At 38.5% G+C, this 18,917-nt stretch overlaps 1 protein-coding gene across 1 annotated transcript in view; it reads left to right on the plus strand.

The window, feature by feature from the left end:
• The first annotated feature begins 771 nt into the window (after positions 1–771).
• The window catches only part of KCND2 (potassium voltage-gated channel subfamily D member 2), a 574,638-nt gene continuing 556,492 nt past the window's right edge, over positions 772–18,917 (plus strand). The window contains exons 1-2 of the mRNA XM_027855165.1: positions 772–911; positions 1,415–2,947. Of these exons, the coding sequence (XP_027710966.1) occupies positions 1,833–2,947 (1,115 nt within the window). The 5' untranslated portion in view covers positions 772–911; positions 1,415–1,832. The remainder of the gene's footprint in view (positions 912–1,414; positions 2,948–18,917) is intronic.

Consider the following 18,917-nt stretch of genomic DNA (forward strand, 5'->3'; position numbering starts at 1 on the left):
AGGATTCCCTTTGTTCCGCTTTTAGATCTCTGTCCTTTCCCACAGAACATCCACCTGGCTGCTTTTACTCAGTGACATTTTGAGCCAGGGGGTGGCAGTGGGTGGTGGGTGGGGTGGAGAGAAACGAGATGCAAGAGAGAGATGGGGGAGGGAGGGAGGAGAGAGGTCGAAGGTGGGGGGAGGGAAAAACAAGGAGCCTCTAATAACCTGCGGTGCCAGGGGTTTGCTTGTTTCTCGATTTATTTATTTATTTCCCATTTCTTTTTTCTTTATTAGCACAGCCAGCTTCGCAGCCCCGGGAGCTCGGGGAGATGCGGGACCACCCACTGGAGGGGAAAAAGAGAGAAGCCCTCCCGCGCCCTCCCCCTGCTCCCGAGCGCCTCTTCCCGAGCCAGCGCACAGACTGCCAGCACCAACCCAGAGCCACCCACCGGGATGGGCAGCACCTCGGAGTCGGCTGCGGCGGCGGCGGCGGCGGCGGCCACTCTCTCCTGACTCCGACAGCTTTCAAGCTGCAGGATCCTGGGCTCCCGCAGGAGCAGGAGGTGCATTAAGTTGACTGGGGAGATTTCCCTCCCCCACCCCCCACCTTTTGAACTTGTTGCTCCTGCCGGGTCCCCCTCCAGCCAACCCTCTCCTGCTCTTCCAACCCCCTCCCCTCCACCCCTCACCCCGCCTCCTGATGCCCGTGGGCTCCTGAAGCGTGGAAGGGAGAAGACAGGCAGGCAGGCAAGGAGGCATGGGGGAAGGGGACGAGCACCGCGCGGCTGGAGCTTTTCGGCTGTTTCTTCCCCAGTGGAGCTGAGTCTGCGGCTCAGGAGCTTCTCGCTTTGCCCTGTCTCCCATTCTGGATGCACGGATAAAAGAATAAAGTCTCTATGCAACTCAGCCCCGCGCCTGGACTTTCTCAGGTATGTACCTCAGGCGAGGCACGTTTTTCTGACCGGCAGATGTTGCCGCTGCTGTCACCGCTGCCAAAGAAGAACCTGCTTGGGGTCTGTAAATGTCAAAATGCACAAGAGCTAAACTTGCAAAGAGAGTGAAGGGAGGCTTGAGCAAATGGTTTTGGGGGATTTTTGTTTTTTTTGTTTTTTGTTCTCCCTTTCACGAATTGTGTGTGGGTAGGCTCTGCGGGAAGGGACGGTTTGGAGTCAGCCCTTCTGTTCACTCCGCATCATCCCACCACTGCACGTAGAGGGCAGGGTACCCAGTTCCCAGAAAGAGGAGAACAGAGGGGTCTGCTACTGTGATTGCATCTCGGGAGCTCCGACAACAGGTCGCCTTTTGGACAGACTACTGTGGCGGAAAGGGGAAAGAGAATTGGGTCTTGGAGGAGGGGGGCAAGGCAGCAGTTAGCCCCTTTCCTCTGGTGAAGAAAAACAGGTGATTGACAGTTTTCCCCCTCACCCCCTAGGCATAACCCCTCTCCCCGACATCTGGACCGTGTGTGGGAGAGAATCAGAGACACCTGCTTACAGAAGAAAGGGCTGCATCCGAAGTCACCTGTGTGTATATCTGCCTGTGTGTGGGAGGGTGGTGCCAGCTGCAGGTGAGAGCTTGGGTAGATTCATTTCACGGAGACTGGTGGACTGTTGTATTTATTACTATTATTTTAAATTTCTGAGTACCTGACTCTGAGGATTGGCTGATTCTCTCAGAATTGTGTCTTCAGCAATATCCCTACTTTTGAAGTTGCAGCATTCATCTGTACCAGGTTCTTAATCAGTAGTATTTTCTTCCTGGGAAGGAAGAGAAGGGGAACTTGTGGCTAATTTTGTGGTCACACAGTAAAAGCCTCCCCACCTTCTCCCAGCACCTCCCCAGAAGGAACCATGGCTGCAGGAGTAGCAGCATGGCTGCCCTTTGCTCGGGCAGCAGCTATAGGCTGGATGCCTGTGGCCACAGGACCCATGCCAGCACCCCCCAGGCAGGAGAGGAAGAGGACTCAAGATGCTCTCATTGTCCTGAATGTGAGTGGCACTCAGTTCCAGACATGGCAGGATACCCTGGAACGTTACCCAGACACACTGTTGGGCAGCTCAGAGAGGGACTTCTTCTACCACCCTGAGACCCAGCAGTATTTCTTTGACCGTGACCCTGACATCTTCCGCCATATCCTGAACTTCTACCGCACTGGCAAGCTCCATTACCCAAGACAAGAGTGCATCTCTGCCTATGATGAAGAATTGGCCTTCTTTGGCCTCATCCCAGAGATTATTGGTGACTGCTGTTATGAGGAATATAAGGACCGTAGGCGGGAGAATGCAGAAAGGCTACAGGATGATGCTGACAATGAAAATACAGGGGAGAGTGCTCTGCCTTCAATGACTGCTCGGCAGAGGGTCTGGAGGGCCTTTGAGAACCCCCATACCAGCACCATGGCCCTGGTATTCTACTATGTCACTGGGTTCTTTATTGCTGTCTCAGTCATTGCTAATGTTGTAGAGACAGTGCCATGTGGATCTAGTCCTGGCCACATCAAGGAGCTGCCATGTGGTGAGCGCTATGCTGTAGCCTTCTTCTGCCTGGACACAGCCTGTGTGATGATATTCACTGTTGAGTACCTGTTGCGCCTGGCTGCGGCACCCAGCCGCTATCGTTTTGTACGTAGCGTCATGAGCATTATAGATGTGGTAGCCATCCTGCCTTATTACATAGGGCTAGTGATGACTGACAATGAGGATGTTAGCGGGGCCTTTGTCACATTGCGGGTTTTCCGAGTCTTCCGGATCTTTAAGTTTTCCCGCCATTCCCAGGGCCTTCGGATCCTGGGCTACACACTCAAGAGTTGCGCTTCAGAGTTGGGGTTCCTGCTCTTCTCTCTCACCATGGCTATCATCATCTTTGCTACTGTCATGTTCTACGCAGAGAAGGGGTCTTCAGCCAGCAAATTCACCAGCATTCCTGCTGCTTTCTGGTATACCATCGTCACCATGACAACACTAGGGTAGGTGCCATGATGGGGAATGGAATGCCATTGAAGGGTGCGCATAAGGGATTATAGTTACACCCCAAAGAAAGTGGTGTTTCTGAGTATTCTTATGTGACAAATGAAGAAAAATTGGTTTTTCTTGTTGTCTATCTTTAGGTATTACTTGTATTTAGAAAGTGTCTATGATGATAAGATTTGGTACATTTTAACAGGTAAATGCTCATGCTCAAACTTCTAGAGACAAAAGTGAATTCTTGCAAGTAAATGGTCATTCAGTATTCTGAAAACTATACATAAAATATCCACTTGAACGTTGGAAACACAAATTCATGTGCCCAGGCATATGGATAGAAGTCAACAATTTTAGACTTGATTTATTAATTCTATTACTATTTTTTCAAAATTACATACATACATTACATATACATATAAAACTGTGTAAAAAGTTAGCATTATGCTTTCAAAAAGAATATCATATAATTAATATCTGGATGCTGTAAATATAAAATTAAGACCCACCCTCACCTTTATTGTATAGGATCATGCAGTGATATGAAATATAACTTATTTTCATTGAGGAGTAGATCTCATTTTAAAGTTACTTTTCATCACAAGAGGTTTAAGAAAGGCATAGAAATGTCATCCATCTACAAAAATGATGCCTTTTGGCACTTAAGCGTTGTTATGCAGATATATATGTATATGTACATGGCCATGTACATAGATGATCATTAAGTTTGCAATTTTCCAAGTCAAACCAATTTGAAGAAAAGAAACTTTTGAGTAACTTAAAATATGTATTTATATACATGTATATATACATATACACATACATGCACACACATGCCATCCATTTTTTTGTGAATAGCTCAGTTTTCTAATTAATACAGATTCCATCAAACACTATATTAGTGTTCCTTGGTTGCAAATAAAAGTAGAGGAGTAAAGTATAGGAATGTTTGCCCTCAAAAATTCTCTTGTGTTTTTTTCCTTATTTGTGATATAACCATACTTCCAAAACAAGGAGACAAACAAGAACTGGTTTATTTTTAAAAGGAAGGTAATATATTAAAATAGAAAATCTGCTTAAGATTCAAATTCAAAAGTTAGCCAAATGGTTAATAAGGTGATTCTGACTGTAGAAAAAAAAGTGAATGCACTTTAAGCATGGGAGGAACTTTTAGGTCTTAGTTTAGTTCTAAGCAAAGCCAAGGAATTAGTTACTTTCTTTCTGTAGCTTTATACTTTTATTGCATACGCAAGCGGTTCAATAAAGGTTTGGTAATGATTACAGGAGAAAAAAAAAAGTTGTTCTTCAGGCTGCTTTTTAAGTCTGTCTAGATGGGTAATTTAATTGTTTTCTTTAAATAATGCGAATGATGATTTAGTTAATGTCTATTCGGTTTCATTAGTATTGTCCTTTTGAGCTAAGGTGTCTAGTTTTTTCACATGGCTAACTAATGCAACATCCCTTATAGACTGAAGTATTTTTCCTCAAGTTATGAATGATTGAGTAATGTTGAGAGCTATTTATCATTTTCATTGACTCCTTTGCTTAACTTCTTGATGATAATCTACTTGTGACTTATGTAAAAACTGTGGGAATTTTTTTAAATCAGGAAATATATATCATATGTTTTATATTTCTATTTTACCTGTTTTTTTAAAGTACTCATATAAAAATCTATATTTTGACTGTTAAAGAGCTCATTCACTTTGAATGGTTACTCCTCATAGAATGATTCCCTCCCTCCTCCCCTTTTTATATTATTGAATTTAGTTGTTGGAGAGAATTATTGTGTAACAAGCAGACAGAAGTGACTTCAAGTTAGAAATAAAAAGTGGCAGATGCACACTAAATGAACAGAGATGTATTTTTCATGCTGATCTTCATGTTAAGAAGAAATGAAGGCAGGACATACAGAATTATTTCTAAATGGAATTGTTGTCCATGAGATGTCAGTGAGTCTTCAGTAATGTGATTCTATAGGTTGAAGACAAGACTTGCTATCCTAATGAAAGCTGAGACTAGATTCAGAGAAGCAATTTAAATGTTACCCTATAGACAGGAGAAGAGTTGTAGTTGTGTCTGTTCACTTCTTGTAGATAACTTTCATCAGTTGATGAGGTGATGGTAAAATCTTTTGTCTTTTCTGGGAAAATCTAAGTAATTTTAAAACACTACTGACAACATTTTATTACATAAATGAAATGCAGATACAGAATCAATCTATTTACATTTTGAAAGGGTTTGGGAATCTGAATCATAATGTATGAATAAAATCTCTGCAGTGGGATTTATTTCAAGTGTTCCATATGTAAGAGCTTTAGGGGAATCAAATGCATCTTTTCTGAGAAATTGGAAGTAAACTAGAAATTCCACTTTTAAGATACCAGCTCTGCTGATATCTTAGTTTTAGGAAAAATAATTTTCAGAAAGTTATACTAATTAATAACAGTTGATACACACACGTGCACATGCACACACACACACACACACACACGCTTCACATCCACTCACTTTTAGACTATTAAAAATATGTTGAGATATTGAGTTCAGAATGATTCATTGGAGAGTATAAATTTGTTATATAAAAACATCTGCAATAAATGTTCTTATTCCAAACCTATAATTAAAAGTTCCAAATTACTGGCTATAAATTCAATCATCTTAATTGTTCGACAAGTTACGGAGTTTATTTTGTCTAACTTTTAAATTCTATTTTGGGGATCAACTAAAAGAATGTATATATTATATGGAGCTTATTTATCTTTGTATAATGAAGCAAATGTTCCTGCCCAGATATAAAATGTAATAAAAGGCCATAGCCTAGCATTACCTATTTTCTCCGGACTTTTAAATTTAACAGTATTCCTAAGAATTATGATAAACAGTGAACTTTCTGGAAGAAAATATGTAATGGCAGGAGTTAATCGCAAGGTCTGTTTGGGAGAAAATCAAAGAACTTTCCATTACATTTGCTGGGCTATTTTACAGTGGCTATTATTTTTAATAGTGCTAATATACATCACTAATGATAATAGAAGCAGAGATAATGAAATCTAAATCAGTGGTTATTGGAAGTTCCAACCAGTAAGAACATTAACCACAGGAGGTGAAATACTAAAAGCCTGGTCATTAGGTGTTGGCACTATTATCCTATGTCACCTAGATAATTGTTTGTCTAGCCATTGGATGCTGTTTATGTATGTACTAATAAGTGGGTCAATCTTAAGATGAGTGTTTATCCACCTTAGAATTATTAATTGTTCTGACATCTTACATATTAGAAAGTAGATGTAGGCCAATACCATGTGAACAATTATTTCAGGTTTGGGCAAAGTGAACATTTATGTTGTGGTTATTACGGTTTTTATACTTTTTATTAAGAAATACCTTTAAGTTTGGAAACACCTGCTAAACAACTTTGGTGTTGAATTTGTTTGAATTTAGAACAACTTTGAAGCAATTTATAGAAGTAAAGGGAAACTGTATCAGTAAAATAAGTGAAATGGTTTTATGTTTAAATTGGGTGGCAATTGGGTAAATTAAATTGGGTAGCTTTGAGGATCCCTCCCCCTTATTCTGTTGGGGGGATAAACCTGATAAGTAAGTGAATATGTATTAAATGTATATATGTACATATGTATGTATACATGCCACTGGACAAGATTATGACAATCCTTTTCTTTCCTTCTTCACCCTACTTCTCTAATGATTATTGGCCTTGGCTGCTCCAGGAGAACAGGAACCTGATACTTCTATATTTTTTATCATTAAATCCTGAATACAAAGTCATAATACACTGGATGTCAATTCATGCTATTCACCTTCCCATTCATAACCCATTTGAGGGTCTCAGGCTGAATGAAGCTAATTGGACTTTGTATGTATTGTGATTGTAGCCAAATTCAATGTTATTTGAAATGCAGTGTGTATTAAAAAAATACATAAGCAAATGAATGTGCATTTCACAGGCTCTCACTTCAGTTTTCCAAGGGTAGCTTACTCTCGGAGCCCCAGAGTTGCAGTGTTACTGAGCAGCAGCCTTAGTAATTTAGAGAGTTATTATCTTGTAACAATAGTTACACTAGATTTTTCAGTTCTTCATGATTGCTGAGCAATTAAACCATCTTTTAGAAATGCAGATTGAATTTACTCTTATGGCATACCAGTGCTAGTGACAGTGAAAGGATGACTCAACTATTAATTTATTTGCTCTACCTGTCTTCCAGTGCTACTTCTCATGGGTAGAAAGGGAGCTATATCCATGCATACAAACATATATCTTCAAGGGGGGAAAAAAGCCTGAAAAAGAATGTTGGGAAGAAAAATAAATGAAACATGAGTAGATCATAGTAATACTCCAGAGAAATCTTGTTTCTTCTTTTTGGAGCTATTTCTAATTTCAAAACAAAATTGTTTGTATCTCAGAAGGCAAGTAGTGTTGTATGAAGGCTAGAGAACTGACCTTAGACTCAGGAAGAGTTAGGCTGATGTCTTGCCTCTAATATAAACTGACATATGCCTAGGCAGAAACTTGTCTAAAACAAGAGTTTGCAGAAGTTTCCAATAAGTATTGGTAATGAGATTTTTCCCTACGCCAATGAAATCACAGATTTGGATTCCCTCCCACTACCACCCCACAAAAAAGGCATGGTCAAAGAACACTAATGTTCCATGTTCTAAGTCAAAACTTGGGATCTCAACTTTGATGAAATTCCAACTAAATAAAGGAAAAGTTATTATCTGGGTTATTAAAAAGTTGAGGACGTTCAACAAAATAAGTAAAATACATACTGAAATTCCTCAGAAATTAAATCTGATTTTTCCCATTTTAATCAGTTTAGTGTTTTTGCCTTTTTTGAAAGAGCACACTTTTTTGAAAGAAAGACTATTTCTACAGCATTTCCATTTTAGAAGGTCTGGTGAATTAATATTCTGAGAAACAAAAGTGCAAGACAACTTTTAACTGTACCAAAGGATAGTCTATCAAGGACATCAGTTATTTAAAATGACATAATTTGAAAAGGAATTTAACATAAACCTAAGAGACTATATAATCAAAAGGTAGAATAAACCTAATAAACATCACTTTCTTGATGTCTGTCACTGTTCAGATTCCACAGCCTTGGAAATATTGGGTATAAATCTCTTAAAATCATTTGTGCAGAGACTTTGGGCTTGCAAAATTATTACTGAGGATGGATGAAAATATTTCCCCCTTTGCTACTATCTATACAAAAATATTGGTAAACTTCATCTCAAGCATATTTACAAGTTGGCAAATACTATAACTTATCTCCCTGACAAAAGACCACACTTTTATAATATACCATTTTGATAATGGCTTCTCATAACAAATTTCTAAGGTATTTTAGTGCTCCTTAATGCAAATAGAAACTAAGGTACTGAAGAAATGTAAAAAGTCTATTTCAACACATGTTGAATCTTCTGTTTGTTTCATTGTCATTGGTGTGTCTCATATTTCAAGTTATAAACAATTACGAGTTGAAGTAGAGATTGTATAAGAAACATACTTTTTTTAAAAATTTTCATTCAGTTCATGCAGCATCTAGAACTTATGCTTGTATTTAGTTCCCAGATAAATTACACAGAAATATGTCAGGAAGAGGTAGTTTACACAGTGTGCGTGGTAGGTTCCTTTTTCTGAACATAGCCAGTAGACGTGAAGCAGAGTTAGAAATTCGGTTTCAAGTTTTTATTTGTTCCTGATCCCGCCAGCTGACTTTATCTTAGATCATGTGTGTATGCCCATGTTGTGTATGTGACCAAGCTGAGGGATAGATAGGCGAGGAATGTAGTCAAAATTGGTAGTTAAGTTTTTCATTCAATTTTCTCATCCCTTTGGTAAATAAGCTGGTTGTTGTCCTTCATACTTGAAGAGAACCAAAATGACATCACGATATTGAGGTCAATATACATTGTGTCCAACTTTGGCTCATCAGACCAATACACGCTTGGAAGGTTCTACCACAGGTTGGGCACAAAAGTGCTCAATGTTCTCATTAGTTATCAGCTAGGAGCATAAAATAATGGACTTTCAGAAATTTAAGTGATTTAACAGATAGTCCACCCAACTGAGATACAGAGGTGTTAAATAACATGTCTAAGGTTACAGAATGGTGTGAGATGAGACACTACGTTAATTGTTTTTTTCTCTCTTTTTAGATTTTGACATCTTCTTTCCTTGGTAGAGCACAAGGCGTTGTATTAAATTATTTTATAATAAACCTTCTAAAATATTGTCAGGAAAAATGAGGACCAGATATTGCATAGTTTCTTTTTTTTATCATCCATTCATATATTTTGCATTTTTCTACCTTGGATTCCACTATGTGGTACTAGTTCTGTCCCAAGTAACTTAGAGTTTTATTTCCAAATGCCTTCCTCAAAATTGTTCATGTATAGCTGGGGAATAATAAAGGTGTAGATGTGTACACGGTGCAAGGACTGACTGCCAGTGTGGACTATTGATTCATTTGGAGGGGTGGCTTCATTGATTATTAATTTTCTGGGCCTGATACAGACATCAAAAGATGTCAAATCTCTTACTGGTTTCTGTTGTTCAAACAATGAGATAGAGGTAATATTAGTTAGCTAACCATAATGTTTCTGTTGGAATGTCTAATATGAAAGTTCACTGAAAAAGGTGAGAGATAATTGTCTACTATGTTGACAATTCAAGTGGTATTGGACCTAGGTTTAAATAGCACATGATTTCTTGGGTTTTACCTGTTCCCTTCCCCCATTGATTTTTCCTTTTTTTCCCCTTCTGTTTGCCTTGACTTTTTAAAGATAGCACCATATTATGTAGGAAAACAAAAGGAAGGCTAGATGGTGACACAAACATTAACAAGAAAATGAGAATTTAATCCCACTTTTGGAATTAGGGGAATGTGACACGTATTCAGATTCAGTATCCTGATTTATTGTCTTCCTAAAATTTAGTAGTAAATTCCTCAAATAATAGTTATTTTGAAGTGGTAAAGGAAAAGAGTTAACTTCAGTGGAAGTGTGTGTTTACATTTTGAGTTATTTACTTGCTCAGTGTGGTTAAAAATAATAAATTACCTAGAATCTCTTTGTACAATCAAACAATAAGCTACATTTGAATAAGGTTGTTCAGAGGTTCTTTTTATATGTATCTTCTTTGAGGCAGCATGCAAAGTTACAACACATATTTGAAATAACTAAAATACAAGCAAAATATGCACAGAAATAGATACACTTGGCACTTGTGATAATTCAATTGAATTGAATCTTTGAATTTCATGCTCTTTTAGGCACAAATGGAAATAAGGGGTTAAACCATTCTCAGTTTGAAAAATGAAAATTTTAAGTTCTTCTATAGATATAATTTTTTGCCTGACTCTGAATTCTAAGATGAATTTATTGCATGGTTCCTTATATAAGTGACAGTGAGTAGCATCATAAATTTAGAAGCAGAAGAATCCTTAAAAGCCATCTAGTCCAGTTCCCTAACTTTCCAGATGAGGAAACTGAAGTCCAGGCAGGTGACTTTACATCATCAATGCCATACAGGGAGTTAGTGGCAGAGCTGAGATTTGAAACCAGGTCTTCTAAATCAAAATCTGCTTTTTTTTTCCTACTCACTATGCTGTCTTCAATTATTGTTTTGTACAGGGAGGGAGGGAGAAAGCAAGTGAGGAAGCAGGAGAGAGAGAGAAAGAGAGAGAGAGAGAGAGAGAGAGAGGCAAAGTGAGAGAAGGAAAGAAGAAGGGAGGGAGAGAGGGAGAAACATTTTTCAAATAGATGTTTCTCATTTTGGCTCTCTGTAAAACTTTCGAGAATAACTGTCTTAACTGAGTAAAGACATTTCTGGGGGAAAATAAGGTATTATGGTTTAGGTAAGCATCTTACTGATAATCTGACTTAATACAGGAACAGACGTTTTAGAGAATCCAGAGAAATGAAGAGTTAACATGTCCATTAGGATGTCTCATTCATGTATCAGTTATCTTAAGTGAGCTTTTGGCATGTGTTGCATAAAAATCAATACACAGTTGAATTTTCTGTCAGTGCGTGATATGCCAATATTCTTGCTGATGATTAAAGAGAGATCTCTATACCTGAGATAACAGATGCATATGAGGCAGCATTGACAATCTATTGTGAAAATTTAGGAGCCCAATTTATATTCTTCCTCCCAAAATGGCCATTTTACTTCTGCAGGTAGGTGGCTCATAAGAAAGGATTAGATTAGGGGCAAAATTGTTTTCATATGAACTTTAAAGTATTTTTGTTCCATTAAGCACAAAAGGAATAATTTGGGCTGGGGGAAAAAAGTAACCTTTGTGTTGGATGTGTTGGACCATTAATGGGTAGGAGAGGTCCTCAGCTGCCCTCCTTGGTATGAATGGGTATGGGAGATATATTTTTAGACTTTTGTTTCTGAAAACAGGCTAAGCCCTTTGTTCAATTATAGACCTGTAGACTTCTCAAACTCAACACTTCCTAAAGAGAATTCGTTATCTTTTCTCAAAAATACTCCTTTTTTAAAATCTTTATTACTGTTGAGCACACTACTACCTCCTTGTCATTCTGACTCACATCTCAGCGTCCTTATCAATTCCTCTTTCACACTCATTCCCTGTATTCAATCTGTTGCCAAGTCTTATCTTTTCTATGTTCATAACATTCCTTGTACATGTTCCCTATTCTCTAGTCATGCAACCTCTGTGCTGGTGCTGGCTCTCATCACCTCTTGCCTAGCTATGGTGTCTCTCTGACTCAAATATTTCCTCTTTCCTGCTGCCAAAGCAATTTTTCTAAAGTATATGTCTGAACAAGCAATCCCACCTCCTCCTCCCACCTCCTCCTACTCAGGAAATTCCAATGACTTCCTGTTACCTCTACAAGCAAATATAACTACTCTGCTTGCCATTTACTGCTTTTCACAACTTTGTCCTATGCTATCTCTCTAGTTTTCTTACATTTTATTTTTTTGTGGTAATTTTTATTTTTTTTTTGTTTTCAACCTTCCGCAAGATTTTGAGTTCCAAATTTTCACCCCATCTCGCCCATCCCCCCACCACAAGATGGCATGCATTCTAAATACCCCTTCCCCTAGTCTGCCTTTCCTTCTATCTCTCCACTCCTTCTCTTATCTCCTTCCCCTTCAATTTTCCTGTAGGGCAGGATGGATTTCTGTACCCCATTTCCTGTATTTCTTATTTCCCAGTTGCATGTGAAAACATTTTTTTAAACGTGTTTTTAAAACTTTGGGTTCCAAATTTTCTCCCTTTCTCCCTCCCCACCCACCCTCATTGATAAGGCAAGCAACTAAATATAGGTTATACATGTGCAGTTATGTAAAACACTTCCATAGTAGACATGCTGTGAAAAACTAACTCTATTTCCCTTAATGCTATCCCACCCACCCATTTATTCTATTCTTTCTTTTGACCCTGTCCCTCCTCAGAAGTATTTGCTTCTGAGTACCCCCTTTCCCAATCTGCCCTCCCTTCTATCATCCCCCTACTCTCTTGTCCCCTTTCCCTCCTATTTTCCTGCAGGGTAAGACAGATTTCCATACCCAATTGAGTGTGTATGTTATTCCCTCCTTAAGTCAAATCCTATGAGAATAAGATTCACTCATTCCCTCTCATCTTCCCCCGTTTCCCTTCCACTGTAAGAGCCTTTTCTTTTCTGTTTTTGTTTTTGTTTTTGTGGGATAATTTACCCCGTTCTACCTCTCCCTTTCTCCTTCTCCTAGGATATTCCTCTCTCACCCCTTAATTTTATTCTCCAGATATGACCCCTTCATTTTCAACTCACCCTGTACCCTCCATCTATCTATCTATATCTATATATACATACATATGATTTTTCCCTTCCAACTACCCTAATACTGACAAAGGTATCTTGAGTTACCAATTTCATCTTTCCATGCAGGAATGTAAACAGTTCAACCTTAATAAGTCTCTTATGATTTTCTCTTTCCTGTTTACCTTTTCATGTTCCACTCAAGTCTTGTATTTGAAAATCAAATTTTCTATTCAACTCTGGTCTTTTCATCAAGAATGCTTGAAAGTCCTCCATATCACTGAATGACCATTTTTCCCCCTGCAGGATTATACTTAGTTTTGCTAGGTAGGTGATTCTTGGTTGTAATCCTATCTCCTTTGCTCTCCAGAATATTATATTCCATGCCCTGCGGTCCCTTAATGTAGAAGCAGCTAAATCTTGTGTTATTCTGATTGTGTTTCCACAATACTTGCATTGTTTCTTTTTGGCTGCTTGTAATATTTTCTCCTTGACCTGGGAACTCTGGAATTTAGCTACAATATTCCTAGGAGTTTTCCTTTGGGGATCTCTTTCAGGAGGACATCAGTGGATTCTTTCAATTTCTATTTTGCCCTCTGGTTCTAAAATATCAGGACAGTTTTCCTTGATAATTTCTTGAAAGATGATGTCTAGGCTCTTTTTTTGATCATGGCTTTCAGATAGTCCAATAATTTTTATATTCTCTCTCCTGGATCTATATTTCCAGGTCAGTTGTTTTTCCAATGAGATATTTCACATTGTTTTCTAATTTTTCATTCTTTTGGATTTGGTTTACAGTGTATTGATTTCTCATAAAGTCACTAGCTTCCAATTGCTCTATGCTAATTTTTAAGGAAGTATTTTCTTCAGTAATCTTTTGGACTTCCTTTTCCATTTGGCCAGTTTTGCTTTTTAGGGCATTCTTCTCCTCATTGGTTTTTTGGACCTCTTTTGCCATTTGGGTTAGGCTATTTTTTAAGGTGTTATTTTCTTCAGTATTTTTTTGGGTCTCCTTTAGCAAGCTGTTGACTTGTTTTTCATGATTTTCTTGCATCACTCTCAGTTTTTCCTCTACTTCTCTTACTTGCTTCTCAAAATCCCTTTTGAGCCCTTCCAAGGCCTGGGACTGATTTATATTTTTCTTGGAGGCTTTGGATGCAGGAGCTTTGGTTTTGTTGTCTTCTTCTGGTTGCATGTTTTGATCTTCTTTGTCACCAAAGTAAGATAATATAGTCTGACTCTTTTTGCGCTGCTTGCTTCCTGTTCAATTACTTGAGTTTTAAACTCTTTGTTAAGGTAAAAGTCTGCTTCCAATGTGAAGAGTGTACTGTGCCAAGCTTCGGGGATTTGTACAGCTGTTTTCAGAGGAAGTTCTACAGACCTGTAAATTTTCAGTTCCTTCAACGTGGTATGATAAGGGGTGAGGTGTTTCCTCTCCACAGCCACAACAAGCTCCACCGCACCAGCATTCTCCTCTCCCCAGGACCACCCCTCAGAACTGTGACCCAGATCCAAGCACTGGTAAAGCAAGATTCCTGCCTCAGCACTGGCAAAGACATCCCTACAATCCCCCTCTGATCAGCCACTCGATTCCCTCTCAGTTTGTGGGCCTGAAGCTCAGGAAATAGCCGCGGCCCCAGGCCGCGCTCGAGACTTGTGGCTGAGACCAAGCTCCTCTCTCACCTCAGTCACAGACTTTTCTGACTGACCTTCTAAGTTGTCTTTGGCGTTCAGGGGTTGAGAAGTCTGGAAACCGCCACAGCTGCCCGTGATTCAATCCTCTGAGGCCTCCAGGGTAGCTGCGGCCTGCGCACCGACACCAAACTGTGCTCCTCTCCCCGCCCGCCGTGATATACCTTTCAGATCAACCATCCAGGCTGTCTTTGGCTGGAAATTTGTTTCACTCTGTCTTTTTGTGGGTTCTGTTGCTTTAGAATTTGTTTAGAGCCATTTTTTTAGGTGTTTGGAGGGCTTTGGGAGAGAGCTCAAGACAGTCACTGCTTTCCCTCCACCATCTTGGCTCTGCCCCCCCCCCGTTTTCTTACATTTTAATCCCCTCCATGTACTCTGCAGTCCAGAAATATCAGCCCTCTTGACTCCAGAATACCCTCCCTCCTCACCTCCCCATTGCCTCCTGGCTTCCTTCAAGATTCAATTAAAATTTCACTTTCTGTAGAAGGACTTTACCTTCCTCCCAACCTTCTGCCTTCCTACTGAGATTACTTCATCAACTCTCTATATCTCCTATATGTACATAGTTACTTTCATGTAGTTTTCTCCATTAGAATATAAACCTTTTGAAGGCAGGGATCATATGTTTTTCCCCTTCTTTGTATTCCTGGTGCTTAGCACAGTGCCTGGTACACAGTAAGTGCTTAATAAATGCTTGTTGCCTAATTCACTGAATGACTGGGAGTCACTATTTCCTTCTATAATGTATATAGAGTTTTTTTATTTTTGTTTTGATAGTTTTGTTTCAACACATCACACAAATCGTACTCCCAATTGAATCTCCACAATGTACAATCCCTGAAAATGATTACGTAAATCATCTTACAAGAGTAATTGTCATTGATGGCACATAAAACCTGAGACTTTAGTAAGTCTCCATTTGTTCAGAAGAAAGAACAGGTGGCTGTTTTATATGCCAATACTCAACCAATCTCAGAGTAGACAAGGATCTTGAGTTGTCTAGTTCCACCAATACCTGAATCAGAAGCCCTCCTGCAGCATACTCTGCTTGAAGATCTGTGGTGATGGGATTGTTGTCCAATGTTTTTCATCTAAGTTTAATTGCTATTTAATGTCCCTTTCATTTACATAGTTGAAATAAATGTATATTTTAATCTTTTTATTATATTTTTATCTGCATCACTTCATATAATTCATCCCATATTTCTTTGAATAATTTATGCCATTCCAAATGGTACATTAACATTCCATTTAATTTATATAGTACAGTGTATATGGACATTCTCCAAATCTTAGTCATACTTTGCTCTGTTTTTGTTTCTCTCTGTCTCTCTCACTCCTGCCTTTACTCTTTCCGTCCCTCTCTCTGTTCAATAGAAGCAGGTGGTGGCACAATGGATAGGGTATTGGGCCTGAAGTCAGGAAGACCTTAGTTCAAATGTGACCTCAGACACTAACTGTGTGACCTTGTGCAAGTCACTTCATCTCTATTTTTGTCAGTTTCCTCAACCTAAAATAGGGATGATAATAGCACCTAACTTGCACAGGGTTGTTGTGAAGATCAAATAAGATAATGTCTGTAGAGATGATATTTGTAAAAAGCACATAGCACAATACCTGGCACATAGTAGGTGTTACATAAAGGTTTATTCTCTCTTCCTACTTTCTTTCCTTCCTTCCTTCCCTCCCTTGTTTCTTTTCTTTCTTTCTTGTATTATTACAAATTATGCTGCTATAACTGCTTTTATACTTGCAGATCTTTCCTAGTTGATAATATCGTTGATATATAAATCCAAGTCTAGGATTGGGTCAAAGAACATGAACAATTATGTAACTTTTCATGCATATATTTAACTCATTTTCCAAAATGGGAAAAATTTCTCAAATCCATCTGTAAATACATATCTATTGATTTCCTGCATCCCTACCAGTGTTGATTTTTTCCACCTATTACTATTAACTAATCTGATAGCTGTGAGGTAGTATCTCAGTGTAGCTTATATCTCTAAGAATTTGTCATTTTAAGCCTTTCTTTTACATGAATATTGAGAGTTTCTGTGGGGTTTTTTTTTAAAAGAACTGTTTACATAGCACAGTATCCTTTTGGTAATCATTTGTAGTAGAGCATTGATAGTAGAATAATAGTTAAAAGGTTTTCATCTGAAACAAAAACTATTGGGTGAAGGAGGTAAGGAGTGGTGAAGGTAGTACAGAAGAGATTCCAACATGTGAAGACCTGCTAGGAGAGAGAGTGTTTGAGACACTAGGGGTTGTAGGAGAATGTGGAATCAGGAGAGGGGTGCCATGACTTCAGGACTAACCAGATAATTATAAGGCTAGAGTAGGGGACCCACTGGTGGGAGAGGGAGTTGTACCCCAATCATCAGCCCTTGAGTAAAACCTCATTTCCTCCATACTATTATTGGCTCTGGTTGGTAGCTATTCTCTCCTCCTTTCGAGTTCCTGAAGAAAGCTCATCTACTGAGCTAAACCAAAGAGTGCCCAAGCTCTAGGTAAAATCACATTCCTAAGCTTGGTAGTTAACACTATATCGTGCTGCCAAGTGAAAACTGAATTTCCCCACAGCATAGAGAGCTCTCAGGAAATATAGCAGAATATAGAAGATCCTTCTCTCTCTCCTTCTCTCTCTCCTCTTCTCTCTCCCCCTCTCTCTCCCCCTCTCTTCATCTCCCTCTCCCTTCGTATGCCTCTGTGTGTATATGCATATGTATGTATGAAACACACATATGTATGTATGAAGCACACATATGTATGATTGTATATATACTGTGCGTATGTAGATTGTATATATAGTTGTATATGCATATTGTGTACATATACACGATTGTATGCATATGCACAATTGTATAATTTTAAGTTGTTTTCCAAAATGAGCACAAATTCTCAATTACTCTGTGTGTGTGTGTGTGTGTGTGAGAGAGAGAGAGAGAGAGAGAGAGAGAGAGAGAGAGAGAGAGATTAGATGGTCTTTATGATTTTCTATGACTGAAAAAAAAATCCTTTACTGGGTGATCTCATTACTAGATCTCAGTTAATGAGCCTCAGGGGCTGAACTGGTTCTTTGGGGGATGGGGAGAGTCCATCATTGTAAGATAAAGAGTAAATCTTTGATTTCATTGTTATCTATTGAAAGCAGTTTGAAACATTTTCTGTATTTACAGTCTTACAATCTTGCCCTAAGCACTGAGAAGTTTAGATTTACCCAAGTTCATATAGTTGGTATGTGTCAGAGGCAGGATTTGAACCCAAGTCTTTCTGGCATCAAGCCAGGTTTCTCTCTGCTGGACACTTTCCACTTGCTGCTTGATCATTGTAGGAACTATATTCAAATCCTTTTAATTGGTTAAGTTTGCAAATAATTGATATATTAAAATGTATAGGAATTGTGTTACCACAAAAGGAAAAAGAGTATGTAAGATGCAATCCAGAAGGAAAGCTTAGTTTAAGGCTTTTCAGCGGTCATCATTCTGACCATAAAATTGACAGTGTTGGAAAGAAGACTATGTAGTTGATGGCTGTCATGAGCAAGGTTGTGAATGTGAGCACTGATCCTTATTTAATATCTAGTCTATAAAATAATTTCCTTCCCCTGCACATGAAGAGGATGAGCTGTTTCTATATTCTTATATCCCTAGTCAGTGGCATAAAATGATATTTCCAAATTCCATTCCCTCTCTCTGAAACAAAATTATCCTTAATTTTATTTCCATGACATGCATAAATCCACAGATTTGGGGGGTGGGATAGTGTGTCAGATTTGTCACTCATGTCTTGGCTTGGTATTTGGGGCAATTACTATATTAAATAATAAAATAAAAGGAGTATTTTACAGTGAAACATGATTAAATTATATTCTTACCTTTGGAAATTGGTTAAAATGAAACTAATTCAAGTGGAAAATGAATTCTATATTCTAGATGGAATAACTGAAGTTCAGGAGATGTGGGTCCACTTGGGAGATACCTCGGTAGAAGTATTTATTTCATACATAGGTTTTCTCATTTAGAGATGTCAATTCTAACATTAGCTTTCATGAAAATCACATAGCTTTAGGCTGCTGTTATAAGGAACTTTGTTTCACATTTAAAAATGTATCAAATGGCAATATACTTAGTAGTTAGAAGTCTGGACTTGGAGGATAGAAGACCTGAGTTCAAATCCCACTTCTGATACTTACTATTTGTGTGACTTGGGACAAGTCACTTAATATCTCTGGGTCTCAGTTTTTCCATTTTTTAAATCTGAGTCTTGCACTAGAAGACTATACAAACTCTAAATATATGATCTTATGATCTTCGGACAGATATAGATATATAAATGTTTCTTGTTTTTGTCTTTTTGAGAAGGAAATAGTTTTCGCGTCTTGAGGTGAGTGCAGAATACCAAGTAATAAGTACTTCACTACTCAAATGAAGTATGTAAAATAAATATTTCATATCTAATTTTAAAATTAGACATCAT

Source organism: Vombatus ursinus, unplaced genomic scaffold, assembly GCF_900497805.2.
Source record: "Vombatus ursinus unplaced genomic scaffold, bare-nosed wombat genome assembly UNPS02010788.1, whole genome shotgun sequence".
Classification (NCBI taxonomy): Eukaryota; Metazoa; Chordata; class Mammalia; order Diprotodontia; family Vombatidae; genus Vombatus; species Vombatus ursinus.